The sequence below is a fragment of the Nestor notabilis genome, unplaced genomic scaffold (genome assembly GCF_000696875.1).
Source record: "Nestor notabilis isolate BGI_N333 unplaced genomic scaffold, ASM69687v1 scaffold24427, whole genome shotgun sequence".
Classification (NCBI taxonomy): Eukaryota; Metazoa; Chordata; class Aves; order Psittaciformes; family Psittacidae; genus Nestor; species Nestor notabilis.
In genome coordinates, this window is record NW_009935479.1 from 622 (window position 1) to 20587 (window position 19966).

Sequence of the window (19966 nt, forward strand, 5' to 3'; positions counted from 1 at the left end):
AGGGAGGTAAAGTGGAGCGTGCAGGAGTGGATGTGGTAGCAGTTGTGGAAGAAAATATTAAAGTTGGGGTATCTTTTGCATCGCCTGTTGTTTCAGGGTGTAACTGGCCAGGCTGTCTCCCTATGCCCTGCTTGGGGTTGTGTTCCTGTAACCCACTTTACCTGCTGTGGCCCAGGGCGCTGAAGGCAGAAAGCTGCGACCACCAGAGCACACGCAGTGGGATGGAGTTTCTAGATTTCTTTCAACATGGATGCTGTGTTCTGGTGCTTCCCTCCCTCCCCCAAATCCCTATTTATTTATTTATATTTGTTGTTAAGGAAAAACCTGAAAAGTGGAGTCGTTCCCCAAATTAGCAGCTGTTAGTGATGAGAAGGCGCTTGCTGGGGTTGGAGCTGAGCCGTGTATAAGATTAGCTGTGGCGTGGAGCTGTGCTGGGACCATGTGACTGCGGTGTACATTGGAAGAGGAAGCTGTAGAGGTCAATGCAAAGGCATTGTGCCAGACTCTGGCAACAAGGGAGAGAGCTGTATGGCGGAAGATGGCTTTTTCAGGCTCCTGAGCCTTTAGGTGGCTGGTGGGGTTGGACAAAAGCAGGCCTGTCAGGTTAACAGCAGAAATGAAATGGCAGGGCTCGTTTGTGGATGGAAATAAAAGCTGTTTGTTTCTTTTTCCAGATGCTTTGTAGGGTTTTTATTAATCACCATGTGTGTCTCTTTCACTAACCCCACCTTTATTGGAATGAAAACTGTTGTGTTTAGGGGAGTTTCAAGAAAACAGAGGGGAAAATGGGGGGGGGGGGGAAGAAGAGTGTTGCGTGTTCGTGGTAACATCCACCTTGGTGTTTCTCACAAAACTTGTTTTTAAGCACTTTGATTTGACAGAGCGTTCAATCCTGTTATTTCCTCTCTGAACATAAACAGATCAACAGCTTCAAGTTTAGGTTGTGGACTACTGAGGAATAAATAAAACCTGCTGATGCTTGGGCCGTTTGTGCTCTTTTGGAATCTCTTGATGTGAACGGGTGGTTGTTGGTAGGTAGCACTGTCTTAGAACAATTTTGTTAGTGTGATGTATTTTACATCTGACCTTTTGGAAACAGAGAATAATTGGTTCCTTAAGGATTTGGATTTTCTCACTTGAAACCAACATGAACCTTTAATACCCAACACTGCCCATAAACTGAGAATTTCCATGTTGGGTTTTTTTTTGTGCGCGTTTTATGAGCAATTATTCAATCTGTGACTTTGTGCAATTTGGCTGGAAGAAAGGCCACTTCCTTTCTGGGCTTCTTTTATTGTTTTTAAATTCTATCTGACTTGTAATCAACAACATCTTGGTAGAGAAAACATAAAAAGGAGAAATTAACAAAAAAAAAAATGTGTTTGGGAGGGAAGGACTCATATTTTGAAGTGGAGCATATTGAGAGTGTAGACAGCTTCTTGGCGAGCTGTGATTTTTGAAGCATCTGAAATACCCCAGGGGCAGAAAAAGCTCTCTTCCTGCTTCCGAAGGATAAAAAAACCCCAACACAATTCCAGAGCGGGCAAGAGGAGAGACGTGGAATTACACAAGGAGAGGTTTTAATTGTGAGATGAAGGCGCAGGACCTTTTTTGAAGCCCACAAATTGACTGTCTTCATGACAGCATTGCGTCTCATTCTGTCAACTCGGGCTCGGGATGTGGTTGCTAGGCAGCGGGCTCTTATGTACCTATAGTCGCTCTGATTTGCCAGCCTTCTGCAGACACATGGTAAGGTCCTTTCCAGCCTATCATCTAGAGGGACTTTTGCACGCCGTCTGCATACTGCTGAGATTCTCTCTACCTGAATGTGATGAGAAAAAGATACAGTTAAATGAAGCCTTTTTTCTTTCTTTCTTCCTTTTTTTTTTTTTTTTACGAATTCCCTTCTCGTACTGTTTCCATAATCCCCCTTCCAACAAAACCCCAACCCCCAAACAAAACCCAACCTAAAAAAAAAAGCCATGAAACGGAGACCGGAACAAGGAAAAGAGGTTAGTGGGTTAAGTGGTGTGTGTTTCCTGCGTTTGCAAAGGTGCCTCTAGTGAGGAGGGCGGCTGTAATTCGGCCATTAGTTACAGATGGTGGCTGGAGGCTTGAGATTCGTGCAGCGAGATGAAAGCTCTTATCTCTTTCCAGTGATGCTGACTTTAAACTGCTTTGAAAACCTGAACCAAGACAGCATTAAGAAAAAAGAGTGGATTTGATACTTAGCGATGCTGCCAGCTCGTTCCTTGATGTATTTTGATGCAGAAATGCCTAGAAATGTGAACAAAAAGGAGTTGATTTGCCAAATGAGGTTTCTGTCCCCCAATCTTTGCAGAAATAGCAAGTAGTAAAGAACATTCAGGAGGATTTATTAAGCAAATGAGATTTTTCAAAACTTTGCTCTTTGAAGCCATTTGTGTACAACTTCTGGTGAAGGTTATGGCTCTTTGAGCAGTGGAGGAGAGCATTAACCAGCTCACCCCGGGGACTGGCCGTGCCATAAGAAATACTTGTGAACAGCATAACTTTTAATGTTTTTTGCGTTCCTTAACTCTGAAAGCTTTCGTTCCAGTTGTGTGAATAGCAAACTCAGATGTTTCTCAGCAGAAACCTACTTCTGGTTACTTCATGAGACAAATCCAGTTCTGTAAATGCTGGAACTTAATTGTTGGCAGTAGTATCGCACACGCAGTTAATCTCTGCAAATTAAGATGTGGGAAAAACCTGTTCCAGACTGATTCATTTTTGTCCTTCACTCTGCTTTACAGGTACTGTTTGATGAGTGTGAAAGGATGCTTCACTGATTTTCATATTGATTTTGGTGGCACTTCAGTGTGGTATCACGTTTTCCGTGGGGGGAAGGTAGGTGAACCGTGTTTGATATTTGGGTTTATTTCTCTATGCCTCTTTTGGAGAGGAAGGGTTGCTTGCTTTAGCTTTTCCTTTATTTTCTCCTTTTTTGGGGGAGGGGGCTAGTCAGCGATCAGTCTATTTCAGCTCCCTTTGGTGGTGTGTGCAGGGTTTGCTGAACTAGAAGGACACCATTCACCTTAAGGAAACAGACCAGTAATTTACTTGAAATACAAACTGAGTTCTTTGCTGGTGGTGGTGCTTTTAGGCTTGCTATTGCTGCATGGTTTAGAAGTGTCCTGCAGTGAGTATGTGACTGTGTATACCCTTGTTGGGTCAGAGTGCCCTCAAGTCTCCTGTATCTAGAGCTGCTGTTCTCTTTTAGAGATTCCATGTTCCTTTAGTGTGCACATGCACTCTATGCTGGAACTGAAATACTACAGGATACAGAAACATTGTCATATATAGCATGGACAGCTATATTTGCATCTGTACTGTTTTAGGCTGTTCTTCCCAATTGTAGTATAGACAGGGTATTTTGGGAACTGAAATAAATGGGTCACAGGTACTGTTCATCTATATAGTCCACTGAAGTTGTACTGTACCAACACACTCTTTTAAACAGCAAGTAAATTGTGCAGGCATCTTCTGAGTAGGATGTTTCATGGAAGAGAGATGCCGACTGACAGTTACCTTGCCACATCCAGCACATGGACTAGTTGCTGCTGCTGCCTGCTGTGTGCTTCCGTGCACAATACCTGGGAAACCTGTGTTTTATGCAGAAAGCAGGCTTGGTGTTCCACGTTTGTTTGTCTAATACATGATAACCTTGTTGGAGCCTCTCAGATTTGTATTTTTGTTGACTGGTGGTAATAGTTAAATCTTTCTTTTATTTTTAGATCTTCTGGCTGATTCCGCCTACTCTGCAGAATCTAGAACTTTATGAAGAATGGGTGCTCTCAGGAAAGCAAAGTGATATCTTTCTGGGAGACAGGGTGGAACGATGCCAAAGAATTGAGCTGAAACAAGGCTATACGTTCTTCATTCCTTCAGGTAGCACTTGTTAACTGACTGGGTTTTGAATTGCTGGAATTGTGGTTGACTTACAGCTCTCTGTAAAACTATTCTTCACCTCTAAACCCTGCATTGACTCTTCATTTGCTGTAGCAGAAGACAGGCTAGGGTCTGAGCGCACTTAAATATGCAGACTGATGGAAAGTGTACTGTGAGGAAGTGTGTGCAGTGATCTCTTGTGATGTGCTGGGCAAAAGGAGAGAGGACTTGGAGCTTTGGGGCTGTCAGTCCACCACCTCTCATCAGAGTCATACTGACTTTTGCTGTTGTTACCTTTCTTGGAAAAAAATATTCTTCTGGTTTTGTGATCTCTCCTGGCAAGTTTCACCTGCAGTTCAGTAACCCTCTGCTTTGCCTGTCTGTAAGCCAGAGGTGGGTCTTGATTCCCTGATGGATCTCAGCAGAGATTCCAGTCCATGGAAGAGCAGGCCCCGTGCTCCCTCAGGGTTGCTTCTTGGGGAAACAACTTCATTTTATTGTCATAATTCTCCAGAATTTCTGCTGATGGAGATTGTGTGAATCTGGACACCTTCCAGTAGCCCAGCCATACTTAATTTTACACTACTGCCCACCTCAATAGCTGTGTTGGATGATTCAGGCTCTTCTTGCAAAGCAACCAAATAGTTGCTGCTTTCAAGGCTGGTGGCTTCAGCCCTTTCTGTTCCTGCCTAACTTGGATTAAGGATAGTGAGATGATACCAGACTTTGCTTTCTTTGGCTATTATGGGACTGTAAGTTAGTCTATAATGATAAAACACATTCTGTCTATTTAGTGGATCTTACCAGGGACATACAGGTAGCTATTGTAAGTGACAGGAAGACAGATTGGTAGTTTTTCAGTGGTAGAATGACTCTGTGGAGATAGGATTGTTGTTTTTCAATCCTGGAGTCAGAGAATGAAGGTTATGGGAAGACAGCAATGATGTTCTTGTCAACTAGGGAGCGTTGTTAGTATCAGTTGTAAGTACTGGATAAGAATCAGCCTGGGAGGTGACAGGCAAAATGACTTTGAAGGTGGAGGAGTTAATCCATTATAAAGGAATTAGGTCTTCCCTTGAAACAGGTCAGAATGTGCTGTTACTGTTTGAACTGGGTGTTTGAGTGTGCCTGAGCTGTTTGCTTTGATCCCGTTACTGCATCTTTGTATTTATCTTCGTTCCCTTGCGAACAGCCTCCTACGAATAAGACTTTCTGTATGTTAGTTTAGTCATTCAGCAGTCGGAATACAGCAAGTTGTGGGAGCTTGTACAGGACGCAGCTGTAACATGGTGGCTGAAGTGATTGCAAATGTGGGGTTTGACTTCAGTTTCTGTTTTCTCAGGAAGGCCCAAAGTACAGAAATGCTGATACCTCAAACACTTTAGGCTCTGTGCTGTAGTTGAAAGGCACAAATGAATAATTCCTCTAAGCAACTCATGGATTCAGGGGTTTTGGCTCTGCTGTGTTTCATTCAGAAAACTTATTTGCAAATCTCTTATTTATGTGAAAGGGCATTATTTCTATGTTTGTTTTAAGAGCATGGAAATGCCTAATTAAAGGCTGTTCCAGGTCAGTGAACTGAGTGTGGCTGTGTAAAATAGGTCAATTCCTACAACCCCTTTGCACTGGTTTATGTGCCTGTCACATTAGTTAATGTTTGAATGTGTTTTGTAGGTACTTTATAAGTGCTCATAGTGTTGAGGTTCCAGTAACGGGTGCCTACAAAATCAGTGCGTCCCATACTTTCCGTTAAGCCTGATAAACTCTTGACCAGCCTCAACTCATCCATGAGGAAAATGTGTTCTAATTACAGGTCTGGGCATGGAAAGTGTGGAGTGATACAGCTTGTGCTCAGCTGGGCTGTGAATGGGGAACATTTCAGGAAAGGACCTTTTCCATAAAATATCCTGTTCTGCTCCTGTTTTTAAGTAATTTTTGGGGGTGGTTATACCATAGCAGTGTAAGGATGAAGTAGGTAGAGAAGACTGTAACAAGACACGTGAGGGAGTGAGATCACAAGCTTGTGGGAGATGGAAGGTTTCTCTGGAAATCTGGGATCAGATCAGCAGTAGATCCAGTAAAGCCTTGGAACTACAAACCACTTGGACAAGAATGGGAATTATTCTTGCAGAAAGCGTAATTATAGTGCTCACCAGGGCCTCAGGGTATTTTCTTCTCCCTCACTGCCATCATCCTTTCAGGATTAAGTTTAAACCAGTTAATTTCTACCTGTGCTTCTAACCTGCCAAGTGCAGAGAGACATGATTACAGCTCTGGTATCAAGGAGAAATTGAGCAAGGTATTGTCAGCATAGTGAGTTGTTTCAGGCCAAGGTGCCTCTTGCAGCATTTCAGGAGTCCCTCTGAAGTATGGGCTGGGGGGAGTGAGCTTCTGAGGGATACTGTGTGGGGCCTTGCGTCAGAGCCGAGCTGTGCTCCTGATGGCCTCAGAGGACTTCTCCAAACAAGCAAAGCACCATTACAAGTTCTCACCTCCCACCTTCCCAGTTCCCACTGATGAGTCAAGGATGATCAACTCTGGTAAAGTGATAAAATCAACCAGGAATCTGGCTTCTGCCATTAATATAATTGTTTAAACCGATGTCAGCATAATTGTTGATTGATAGACATACACCACATTGTGTCCTGCTGAGGTTAGACGTGGATTCAAGGTGTTAAACCAGCTGAAGGCTCAAGAGGGGAGGAAGCTGTACTTGTTACCAATGTCAGCAAATGAGTATTTCTTTTTCTCTAGAAACTTGACTGTTGTTTTCCCAGGTTGGGGGAGAACTCGTCCTTATGCAGGAAGGTTTTGGGAAGGAATGCTGCAGGCCTGGGAGTGTTTTCACTGTGTGTGTTACCCTCAGCAATGTTTGATCTTTGGTTAAGTGTTCAACAGAGGTGAAATTTAGTCAGGGTAACACATCTTACTCTGCTGTAGTGGATTACTGAATATCTGACCTACATGCCAAATAGAAGGCAAGTTCTTTATAGAGTGTGCTTCTCTTTTCAGGTATAAACTGTGATGACCTGGAGGAGGAAAAGCATAATCTCAGTGTTCAGTTACTGTCTCAGGAGGGAAACAATGGAATTTTATCAGTCACAATCAAAGCTGGAGCTTGTCCAGTATTAATTGTGCTGTAGCTTTCTTCCATACCATGAGTGTGTCCAGTGATGACTTGCAGGGAGGATGTGTGAGGTGTTTGGAGTCCATCGTGGAGGTGTTGTGGAGAAGCAGTTTGGGTATCTCTTATCACTAAGGGACAGTGTTTGGGCAGCATCCCTCAGGTTTGTTCAGCTCAGGATTACTGTAGGCACATCATGCATTGGATTCCCTTTCATCTGGATTATCTGAAGACCACGTTAGTTTCTCCTGTGTACTCCTAAAAACTCTGTTGTTACTTAAACCCAAGCTCAAAACGAAGCATACACAAAGTATTAATCCTTTTTCAATCCATTCACTCTTTTGAGTCTCTTAGTCTTGTTGAATATGTCATTTTGATTGTAAGTGGTGGAGCTCTGACATGGATATTGTCCTTCCCCTTCCCTGTTGCCCTCCACAAACAAGGTATTGCAGTAGTTGGAAATATATTGAGCTTGTTTGCTTTTTTCCTCAATTTCCCACCAGGCATCTCTCAAAAACAAAGACCTTTCACACATGTCTATATATGCTTGGTGTAGAGACTTGTGCTTCACGTTCAAGAGAGTTTGCACATGCAGAATTGGGACATAGAAAAGCAGGCCAGTGAGTAGTCTCTTGTGGAAAATGTGTCTTGCGGTATTTGTCTCTGTTACTATTGTAAAATAAGGGTGTAACCATTTTGTGACTTGAAAAGGTGAACTTGAGCCAGTTCTGGATTGTTACTGATAATGTGGTCTGCCAGGATATGGATAAACTTGGATTTTTCTTCTCTTCTTGTGAAGACCAGTTTTGGTGACCTCCAAGGAAGCTGCCACCTTTACTGGGGGTACAGTTTGATTCCAGGCTTTGCAGTGTGGTTGCTCTAAGGAAGTTTGCAAGCACACTCTGATAGGAGATGGTGAACGCTACCAAGGGTTACTTACAGTCCTCTTCTGAGCCTCTGCTGCTGGTCGGGGGCAGGAGACTCATGAGCAGGGATGGTTTTGGGTTGACTCTGCAAGGGTGTTTGTACTGTAGGTTTTCCAAACATGTAGCTTTAATGTGATGAGTGTGTTGAAGAGATGAAACGTGATGTGTGTGAACTGTGGTAGCTCAGGGAGTTGTGTTTGTGGGCGAGCACAAATCCTCGAGTAGCTGGGCCGTATTGACTCTTCTCTGTTCTTTAACTCTGGAGGTAATGGTCTCAGTAATAGACCACTACACGGTCCATAAAACAATGGTCCAAGAAGTCACTTGCCACTTGATTAGATATTGTAGAAGAATTTTACAGTGCTGATTTATTAGGCATTCCTATGGTCAAAGTCCAGGCAGGGTAACTTACTGTAAACTGGTCGTGGTGTCCCTTTCGGGTTCCTCTCCAAAGTTCTCACTAGAGTTGCTGTTTTACAACAGTTGTGTTTCACCTCAGAGTTGGTAGTGTTCCACTGAGGAGTAAGCTGTTAGTCTTACTTTATTTTTCTTACATTCTTTATAATGCACTTTGGGGCCTTTGACATGGAAAGATGCTATTATAGTCTCTCAGTTTCTTGAGAGGTGAAGAATGAGCCGCAGTCTTAACACAATATTCTTGTTGGTCTGTGGTGATTATTATGGTAACATGAGAGTGCTCCAAAGTTCTTGCTTCCAGTCAAATACAGAAATAATGACTTTTTCAGATGAATGTTTCTGGGAAGGAAAGGAGACAGAGAAGTTCTGTGCTGGACTCCAGGCAGCCATTTGCAAGGATTTGAAGTGCTTCAGATGCTCTATCCGTGGTTATCAGTAGGATTCTGCCCGTTAGGAGTGTGTGGTCTTAGGTCACCTCTGCTCTGCCAGTCAGTATTTGATGAATTCTTACGTGATGGGGCCAGAAGGTAGCGTAGAGTCTTTATAGCAAGGAGAATGACAGGCTATTAAAATCTGACCGGTAGATCTTTTGCAGGGAGTTGTGCTGGGGCTGCAGAGCTGCCTGGCTATTTTTGGTTGCTCTTTAGCTTTCCCTGTTTCGGGAGCTTCCACTGACATTAATGGAAGCTCCAAGCCTGGAACCTTTAGGGACCAAGTGGTGAAAATCAGTGGAGAGGATCAGTGAGGAGAGTTTTTTTGCCCTTGGTGTCTGCTTTCAGATAGGAGGTGACAGCATAATGTTGGATTTTTAGTTCTATTCCTCTGCAGTGCTCTACCTAATTCTTGTCAAATGATATCAGATTGAGAGTTCCTGTATTGCTTTTACTACTGGGGCAAAATTAATAGTTTTTTTGACTTTTAAACTGTAAACATGATGTTTTCTTGATACATTTGGTCGTGGGCACTATTACAGTGCAATCATCCTTCTTTTGAGATGAGAGAGTGTTTCATTTGCTGGCAGTGCCCACTCTGAGGTTGTGTCTTTAGTCACTTCTTATTTTTGAGACATATAAATTTCATCTATTCCACCCCAAGCTGCAGGAAAATATATATGCCTTCTATATCACAAATATGTGTTCAGTGCTAATGGAAACAGATGCACCATGGGTTTGGCTTGGAGCTTGTAGTCTGTTTGCCCCATAGCTTTATGACTTAATAGTCTTTTTTATTACTCTCGGATGGGTGATTGCATCCTTGAAGATACAGGAGGAACTTTGCAGCCCCCTGAAATCTTCTAACAAGTTTGTAGTGTTTAATAATACTTGTTTTGTAAAATCCAAAAGATAATGAGATCGTATCTTTCTTTTAACTGCTCAGGAGAGCTTTTGTTACTGTTAATTTTACCTTCTTGATTTACTAGAGAAGATAACATCTAAATATTCAAGTGTATCTTAGTGGTGGAGTAATTCGTAACTGTAAATCAGCTGAGAGTATTTCTGAGCCTCCTGAATAGAATTCCTGCTCGATGTTGGCTTGGCTTCATAAACTAGGATGGCTTTGGGAAGAGAAAAACACTTGAGGAAAACAATAAATGGACAATTGTCTTGTTGAGGCCTGAAATGAGGATTGTGACCAGTGACTCTGCGGTGTCTGTACTCCCAAAGCTGTTTATCCCCATTTAGCTGAGCTCATGGCTGGTGCATGGTCAGGAGTCCTCTGCTCCCAGGGCAGGACTGTGTGGTGGCTGTGGCCATGGAGCTGCTCCACTGCTCCAGCCCCCAGCTCTGGGACCAGCCTGTGGGGGAAGGATGGGCTGGATCCACATCCACTCACCGCTGTCAGCACAGGCTGGTTTGAAACTGGTCACCCATGAGGAAGAGTTTTCTAGTTCATGACTAATCCTTGAAGCCACACAATGTGTGTCTTTCATGTATAGGATTTAATCATAGACTTAGATAATGTTGAGCAGGTGCTTTAGTTTGTGTCTTTCAGCCAAAAGTGAGCAATATCTTATTCCACTGACTTGTGACTTTTTCAGTCTGTTTGTTCTGTTATCACTCCTGTCCTTTTTTTACCATTAAGGAAAAATTATGCCATTTTATTCTGTATTTCCTTCAGTTGTTTTGGAGAATATTACAGGCTTTGAGAGTATCACCAAAGGGAGAGATGTTACCTCCTGTCTTGCACTAAGCCATGAGGCACACAGGGTTTGTGCAGTAGCTGTAGGGCTTGTGTCAGTGGTAGAAAGCAGTCATGGAGGGGAGAACTGGTGGCACTCACTTCAGAGGTGTCTGTATCGGAGGCTGTGTGGCAAGTTTTTGCTGTGAGAACTGAAAGATGCAGACACGACAGCACAGAGTGATGTGATCATATGTGTCAACAGACCTGTCAATTCATCCAGTGAAAAGTAATGGCATGGCTGAAGGTGAGACAGGCAGATGTGTCGGTGTGGATGATTTTAAAGCAGCTCCTTGGCTGTCCCTTTTGTCTTAAGCATACTTGCAGCTTGCTCCTATTCTGGAGGTCTGTCTTCCTCTTTAAAAACCTTTGCAGTTGGGAGGCTTAAAAGATGGGTGTTCTTTGTTGCAAATGGTCACAATGAACACTTATCCTCTTCAGTTTGAGTTGTGCTTGTATCTAAGCTGTGGGAATGAACTAAATGTGCCGTCCAAGCTTATCTGTTTCAGAGCTTAGTTCTCCAATACTACACTCATGGAAACTCTTTCCTGTTTTCTACTCATCTTTTTCCTCCTACTTCTACTTTTCTGGTGCTGGCCTCTTCAGTTTTTCTCTGTACACAGCCTCGTTAATATTAGAACAGGAGTTTGGGGGTTTTCCCCCCCTTTGTAATGTCTGTGCCAATCTTCCTGTGGTTTTTCTACCTTGTCAATTCTCCATCTTCTTTGTCTGATCTTGCCCATAGTGCCCTATGCTTTTGTCTCTGCAGTTTTAATATTCCATGTATGTTCCTCAGGGCAAGTCAAAACTATTTTGGGATGCAGTGTGTGACTGAAAACTGTGATACAGCTGAGTGGTCAAAATCTCTTATGAGCAGGTGATTCCTCTGACAGGGCTGTATCCTGGAGCTGGCAGAGGGGCTGTGAGAGCACTTGAGCTGCTGGGGATCTGGGGCTTCCCTGGGACTTAGCTGGTGCCAAGCTCAACGTGTTCAACAGTGAAGGGGTGGTACCTACAGGCATTGTCCTTACCCATCCCTGAGCTATGCCTGGAAGTAATCCCACACCTTGCTTTGGCTAGGGGTAGGAACTTTACTTCCAAGGACTTTACAGTTAATGGCTTTCTGCTTGTTGCTTAGCCTTTGGTTTATTTGTGTTTTCCCAACCGTGATGAATTTTAGTGCTTTGTTACCACAGGGTTTTGTTATTGAGAACTGGCTCATAAAAAGTAGCATTTTCAGTCTTGTTACTAGAAATACACGCTTCTTGAAGGACCTGGTGTTTAGTTGGTTCAGAAGTTAGGAGTTGAAGGTACTAACTCTTTCTGAGATGAGTTTAGACTTGGATTATAAATGTAAGTAGGGAATTAAAAACATTATCTGCAGAACCAGAGGGTGTCTCAGATACTTTACAGAAGACTTTTGGTTTGTACCTCTGCCAGTTCTTCAACAAGACAGGGTCAAAACTGTATTAATGCTGGTTAATCTTTCTGTTGAGGGTTTATGTCTGGGACACCATTTGTGGGGCATTGGCACAAGCCAGTGATAGACCCTTTCACATCACCCCAAATTATTGGGATGCTACTAGGGAAGTCTAGTGGTTATTAACGCAAAGACCCTTGGCATCTAGTGGGGGCCAAGTCAAGAGGTCAGGGAAGATGTGAGGAGTGAAATCTGAAGAGCAAGAAACAATGAAATACTGCACTCCAGTGGGAAATTTTCACTAAGGAAATAGAATTTGAAGGAGGAGGCAGCTGTGTGGTTGCAGTAAATCATACACTTGAGGAACAACTGCGTGCATGGGATTTCGTTTTGTGTCTTGCAAAATGAAGGGTATCTCCTTTCTACCTTTCATACAGGTCTAAAAAGCCAGGTTTCAGCTCACTTACTCCTTTTACTTGATAATATTTGATAACAAATTGTATTTAGAATGATGTTGATGATTCCATTAAAATAACTTGTTGCATCTGCCAGCTCAGGTATGTTTGTTGAGCGGTACATTGGCTGCTCTGTGCTGAGAACTGCAGTGGGAAGTGCTGGGGAGGACTCCTCAGTGTTCTGCTCTAACTGGCTGTTTCTGAGCTGTCTTCTGCCACCACTCACTTGGTCATTTCACTTTTTTGAGCTTCGGTTTGTTCAGCTCTAAACCTGACAGTGAAGGTGAATTGTCACACAGATTGACCCTGTGTTTCAGCACCTACCCAGTAAGTTGGCTTTGGGGACCCAGCAACAGATTTGCTTCAGCACATGGTTTCCATTCTTTCCCCCAACCACATCAATCTTTGATTACCTAGTGGAAGCGGTGGCCCCAGCTTCCTTGACCTTGGATCTTTTTTCTTTCCCAAAGACTAGGAGCAGGAAGATCATTTATGTTTCCAGTAGTTTGCTTTTAGTACAGACTGATGGATTTCGTGTGGTGAACTCCTTCAGCCGTGAAGAGTTTTTAGAGTATTGATGTATGTAGTTGCCACACTACCCTTATGTGACAAAAACCCCTTCCTCTCTAGTTGGTTGGTCTTGATTTGGAAGAAATAAGCAGGCTGGATCGTTGTGAGTGACTCTGTAACCAAAATTACACTAACTGGAGCAGGAAAGATGCAATAATACCGAGAGTGCCAGAGCTCTGAGCCACCTGCTGTTTTTATATGCGTGACATTTATCATGTGGAATCAGAGCTGTGACTGAGCGCTGGAACAGGTTGCCCAGAGGGGTTGTGGAGTCTCCAACCTAGGAGGTACTGAAAAGCCATCTGGCCATAGTTCTGGGCAGCTGGCTCTAGGTGGCCCTGCTGGAGCAGGGGAGGTGCCCCTCTAGAGCTCCCTTCCAGCCTCAACCGTTCTGTGATTCTGAAATTCAGGGACAACTATCCAGGGCAATAAGCTTTTGTTTCCAGGGAGAAAATTCAAGTGCTGATTTCTTTTCCTTCCTGTCTCTCTCCTACCAATAATCTGTTAAAGGAAAGCCCCAGTTTTGCCATCTGCTGTGGCTCAAGGACTTCTCAGATGCAGCTTTGCAGGCCTTTATGGTCTAAAGATTGGTGCAGAGGAGAGCTTTCGAGGCTGCTAGCTGGAGAACTGAATGGTATTTTCCTGCTCCCTCACTGATCTGGAAGTGAAGGAAAGCTGCCACAGCTTTAATGGAAAGTACTGCACAGTTAGGAGAAAATTGACTGCCCCCTTTGTTGCTTTGCTGTCTGCTGGCTTATAAATTGTAATGCTTTTCATTAAAAAAGAAGAAAAAAAAGTGTCAGGTCTCTGTGGGTCCCAGATCATTAGCAGGATCAATTCCTTTTTCACTGCAGAGATCAGAGGCTACAGTCTTGCATAGCCAGTGCTTCTGCTGCTGACATACCAAGCAAACAATGCAGAAACAGAAGAGCTGGAGCGTGGCTGCCTGAACTGTTATGCCTGGGTTTTCTTCCCTCACTTTGGAGCCTGTGAGACGAATTCAGTCCTTTGCAGGACTGGGTCAGAACAGCCTCATCAGCTCCAGTACTAGGAATGTTAAATCCCTTCAGTTACAGCTTGCAGTGAAAAACCTTTTTGGTTGCTTCAGGAAGTTGATAATAGGATGTGAAACTTTCACCTCCAAAGGAGGGCTGCTGGTAATCATTTGAAGCTGTTGACATCTGAAGATGGATGCTCTGGTGCTGGTGTGAAAAGTTTGGTGTGACTCAGTCCAGTTCCACAGCCCTAGCCCACCACCACTGCTAACATGATTTGCAACCCTACTGGAGGTGCCAGTAGATAGATCTGAAAGCCAAGTGTATCGAACAGACTGAATTTACTTCTTAGTCATGGATGTGGTTGAGTCACAAGCTTGTGTGTTCCCAGTAAACACTGTAACTGTGCCGTGAATAAATAGAAGAACCCAATTTACAGAGGGCTCTAAGACTGCATCATAAGATGTTGTTCTGCTATGACTAGTCTTAAAATGTGGCTATGAGCATACCTTTTAACCTCTCATCCCCTGCAGAGTGGGGTTTGTGGGGTGGTTACAACTTGATTGCGAGTTGCTCTGTAATGCTACATAGCACGAGGCATTCTCAGTTCTTTGCTTTCCCTCTCTAGGGTGGATACATGCGGTTTATACTCCAGTAGATTCTCTGGTGTTTGGTGGAAATATCCTGCATAGCTTTAATGTTCCCATGCAGCTTCGCATCTATGAAATTGAGGACAGAACAAGGGTAAGGACACTTGATTCTCTTTTAAATGAACAGTTCTTTGTGGCTGTGATCTGTCATAGTCTCTCTGTCGTATTCCCTTCTGACAAACAAGAACTGACGGGATCTCCGTGTCAGAGTTGTTGAAACAAGAGGTAAACACGAAGTAATGAGACTTTCAAATGTTGGCTATTTTTAGTGGGATTTACTCATCTGTTTTCCCTGCTTCCCACAGACATGTCCCTTTTGTGTCTTTTGTCTGTTAAACTTTCATCAAACACCTTCCCTTTTGCATGAAAACATACTGCGCTTTACAGACCTTTGTACCAGCACCAGTAACCCCCTGCTTGTCATCTCTCTGTGCACACCTGGAGTGGATATCCGAGCCTGGAGAATTCATGGGACTAGGATGGTTCTCCTGCCCGAAGCTGCACAGAAGTTGTGTATGAAACCACATGTTTCTTACGTACTGTGCAGGATTTTCTTCTACAGTGACTCAATACTATGCAAGAATTGCTTGGAATAAAAAGAGTCTGGGGTGGGACATTAATCTGAACGCTGTGATGTTCATCTGGTTGTAGCACCTACCTGATGGAAGGAGTACTGCCTCCTGGAGGAGGTTACCGTGTGGCCTCCTTGTTTGGAGTGGAAAGGTTACCCTTGATTAATAAACAGCAGTCATCATATGCCTCATGAAGCAGATTCATGAAGTAGCAGAATCTGAAGGATGTGCCACTGTTTTATTAGGCTATTAAATGGGCTGTGCAAGGCAACTGTAGCATTCCTGTGCAAAAATGGGTCAGTGGTATGTGCAAATTCAGATGGGGACTTTGGCTGACTGTTTTGGAGGCACTGCACTGAGCCAGTGCTGGTAAACCACTGGAACAAGTGCTGGTTATGGTGTTAATGGAGATTGGGGCTGGCAAAATGGTACGAAGTTGCAATTCTTTGGTACAGTTCGCTGTTGCTCACCTCTACAAGAGGGCACAATTCTGGTTTGGCTTTTACCCCAAATTGTTTTCTTTGCAGTGAGAATGTGTAGGCATGGAGCAAATATGTGTTGTTTTGAAATCCATCTCTGAGTCTGTGAAAGGAGGGGGGTCCTCCCCTCACCCTCCCTTACTTTGCAGGGGGTACAGGGCCTGGTAATCTTCCCATTGCAAAACAGTGGTGGGAGCCATTGGCTTCCTGGGGTGATTTTAATGAAGAGATGGAATATTAAGCAGAAAAAATGAATTCTCAGTGGAAGAGAGATGAAGACAAAAGCTGAAATTTAGGGGAATTGGAATGGAGGGAATGTAGCAGAGAGAAGAAGTGGAGGTAGAGAACTGGAGCGGAGTTCAGCCTGATCTTGAACAGGTGTCCCTAGGAAAGGATATCCAGTGTCTTAAGGAAGTGTGAAGGGACTTGGACAGGAAAAGGTTATGATGGCAGAGGCAGGAAGAGGCTCACTGTAGTTAGACAGAACTCCAGGGCACAGGGAGGTTTTCAAAGTCACTGTGGATCAGAACCAGCAATATATGCTCATATACGTGCTGAAGGGGAGGGTGTGTTGTTGCCAGAAGGATGCTAGCACAGGGAATTTGTACAGAGAATGGAGGAGACTGGGAGGAAGGATTGATGCCAGAACCAAGTTATTTCCATTGATGTCTATGGGGAAGATGGGAAGGAAATGCTCTTTTTCCTGAAGCTGTGTAAAAGCTGATGTTTTGTTCCCACAGGACTTGAGCAACCCAAGATCACACAGATTGGGTTGTAACTGCTCAGTAGCGCTTCATGTCAGGCCCTTCTTCTTGGGAAGCTGGGTGCAGCTTTGATCTCTTAAGCTTTTATACCAGGAGGTAGAACTCCCTGTAACAGTCAAATATTTTTTGCTAACTTTTAGGACCTTGCCAGCTAGTTATACTGAAATGCCTTTTAAAAGTCACTAACACCCTGATCCTCTGGGGAGGTTCTGGGAGCTGGGCATCTGCCTCTGGAAATGTCCTGTCACAGCTTTTTGGAAGGGGGTGCTGCAGCATTTGGAAGTCCCAAATCAGACCTTCCCTCTTGTCAGTTTAGATTTTCTTCAAAATATAAGATGTGCAACTAAGGCATGCAGAAGTATGATAAAAGGCAGGCAAATCAGTACTGTTATTTAGAAATAATACCCCACACCACCTAAAAATATCACATGGGAGTCTTGAAGGAGTGAATGTTTTCAAAACAGGGTTCCAGCGCGTACTACGTTGTTTGCTTTGCCAACCAAAGTTTGTAATGTCTTTGTTCAAATAATCCTATTCATCCCCTGGCTGGTATAGCAGGCTCAGTACAGTGTGTAGCTCACACAAATTCACCAGAGTGAACATACTGCAAATGAGTTCCTCATCACTATTGATCTCCCCGTTGTGTATGGCACAGAAGTAAATTACATGATGGGATTGATGAAGTAATATGCCACACTCAAAGCAAAGTGTAATACAGGTGTGTTTTCCCCTCTTCATTTTGCACAGAGATGATTTTATGGAGGTTTCACTGTGTTTAAACCTGCTGTATAATGCTTAATCATCTTTGCTGATACTCAAAAGTCATTTTTATGCTAGGTGTAGTTGTTATTGTCTTAGCAGCTGAGACGATGGTTGAAACGGTAACGCTGATTTACAGCCTGATAAAATTGCCTGGTTTATATACTTGTCATGCTTATTCCAGCTTAATTTCTCATATCCCTGGGAGACTTTTGAAGAGGGTTATAGCCATTTAAAAATAGTTTTAAGGAGTAATAAAAACCGTGTCTATTGTTGGCAACAGCTCCTAATGTGCAATTGAGGTAAACAAACATTCTCCAGCCTTATAGTTTGTAGAGCCTCTCATTTTGCAGTCTGGCTTTCCTAGAGGCCAGTTAACAGCTAGTCAAACAGGCCGAGCTGTTTAGCTCCTCTGCTAGACCAGCAAGGGGGTTGGAACTAGATGATCTTAAGGTCCTTTCCAACCCTAAACATTCTGTGATTCTAATAACTGCAAAGCAGACTGCCATGCAGAGATCCATCATCTTGGCGTAGGGATGCTATAGCTCCGTAGTACTGAAGAGGAAGAATGTGTCCAACTTACTCCCAACTCATCTAAATTTAACTGCCTTAAAATATTTGAGCATGGATAGGGCCAGAAGCACTCAAAATAGATACGTAAGGTGGTCACTCACAGATGATGGTGTTTGCTACTGGTTGTGTTTTCTGGAGTGTAAAAGACCATTCTAAGTGGATAGATTCATTATTTTATAAACACTCAGACATTGTTTTTCCATATTATGATTGGATTGATTAAACACAGTGGAGTTTGTAATGATTTTAATGGACATTGTGGAAGAGCCTAACACTTCCTTAAGGAAAATGTGTGCCTTGTTCAGGGTTTTTTGGCTTGCTTTTGGAGAGGGATGTAAGTCTCTCAATTTCACTTTCCACTGAAGAAATGGATCATATTCCAGAGAGGGTTTTTCTCACTATACAGGAATAATTAAAAAATATATTCAGTGGATTGTAAATTATTAATCACAGAAGTTAGAGCTGGAAATGCCTATTAGATGATCCAGTGTATTTCCCTGCTGGTGGGGGATTTAGTCCTCTGGCAATGTCTGTATCAGATATTACACTTTAAATTCATCACAGAACATTTTTAATTTCTTTCTTTCTTTCTTTCTTTTATTCCTCCTCCCCCTAAGAGTTCATTTGACCCTAAGTGTACAATGGAAAAAGTATGGACATGTACATAACGCAGTTCCCATCCATTATAATTAATAAATGTCCAAGGATATCATAAAGAACATAATTCTCTATACTTTTCCATAAGGCAAACTTTAAAAGACTTCTAAAGCACTGTTAGACTTGCTTTACTGGCAGAAGGCACTGTTGATCTTTGCACAGTATCTCTTGCTACATATAGTAGCTCTTCCTTCTGAAGGTTTGTAACAGCAGAGCCTTCCCAGCACATAGTGCACTACAGAGGCATGGAGGGATTTGCTGTGGGTTGGAACATTGATAGTGAGGCAATTAGGAACTCAAATTGAATATTAAAGATTGATATACATAATGGGAGCACTGCATGCATTACTTCCTTGTCTTTCACACTGAATTAACATTGGTAACAACTAAATTTGGTGAAGCTCAGAATCTGTCAACAAATGTTGAGCAATGATGTCTTTAATATTCCCAGGCATGTGGCTGAAAACCTTTTGAAGGCTGAGGGGTGGAAGGCGGCTCCCTGTTTGTAAGTCAATTCTTTGCAAATTTTGTTTCCTGCAGTGCTCTCTTGGACAAATTTGAGTTCCTTTATTAGCATATATTTTAGCATGGCTGATTTCCCCTGTGTTCCATAATAGTGATAAGTGACTTGATCTCTTCTTTATGACAAATAAGTAAACCAAGGGGAAGATATTCTCCAGTGCAAAAAGGCCCTGGGGTTAAATGTTCTCACATTTAGGGAGATGTTGGTTGGGTTTTGCCTTTTTTGTCTTTCCCCCCCTTCTCTTTGTGGTATGTATGCTTTGTAACAATCAACTTTGCTATACAAAGGTATAACACTGCTGGATGCATGACCCATAGCAACACACAGCTCAGATTAGCTACATTTGTGTTGAATTTAAGAGATCTGAACTTCTGGGAATTGCCACGGAGTATTTAAATCCTTCCCTGTGATCCATTTAGTGGGACATTACAGGTTATTTCTTTCCCCTTTGTTACGTTTTGGTTTACTGCTAAAAGTGTGTTGTGTTGCCTGTGCCCTGGGAGCAGAGACAAGTTCTTTGTCCACCTTGGGGACAGTTTTCAGATATGGGTGTTAGAAGAAGCCACTCATAAGCTCAAGTGGATGCTTTTAACACCAGGCAGATGTCTCAGCAGCTTTGCAGAGGTGAATCTGAGTTTCCAGGTGCTGGGTTAGTGGTTCTGTTCAGTCTTTGGGGTGAGCTGGGGTGGTTGTTCTGGTTTTGGTTTTTAAAAATGAGCATTCCAAGATGTTGCTCCCTTTTGGTGCAGCCCATTAAAGGTGGGGGGACACCTCTTGGCTAGGTGAGCAGTTCATATGCCCAGAAAGCCTTAAAGCAGTTCCTGCAATCCCAGTGCAGTGCATGCATGTAAGCCTGCAACGTGCAAATTCCTGTGTGCCACCAGGAGAAAGAAGTGTGCAGCGTAAGTGCAAGAGCATGCAAGGTGCATGGCATCCATTTTAACAAATCCCAGTAAATCTGCATTTGGTCTTGCATTTTAGGAGCTTCCCACATT

The 19966-nt window shown here is 43.1% G+C and overlaps 1 protein-coding gene across 1 annotated transcript in view; it reads left to right on the forward strand.

The window, feature by feature from the left end:
* Positions 1–2774: 2774 nt before the first annotated feature.
* Positions 2775–19966, forward strand: part of LOC104408320 (lysine-specific demethylase 2B-like) — a gene marked incomplete at both ends in the record, with an annotated part of 34380 nt that continues 17188 nt past the window's right edge. Inside the window, 3 exons of the mRNA XM_010017878.1 lie at positions 2775–2868; positions 3756–3909; positions 14623–14738. Coding sequence (XP_010016180.1) covers positions 2775–2868; positions 3756–3909; positions 14623–14738 — 364 coding nt within the window. The remainder of the gene's footprint in view (positions 2869–3755; positions 3910–14622; positions 14739–19966) is intronic.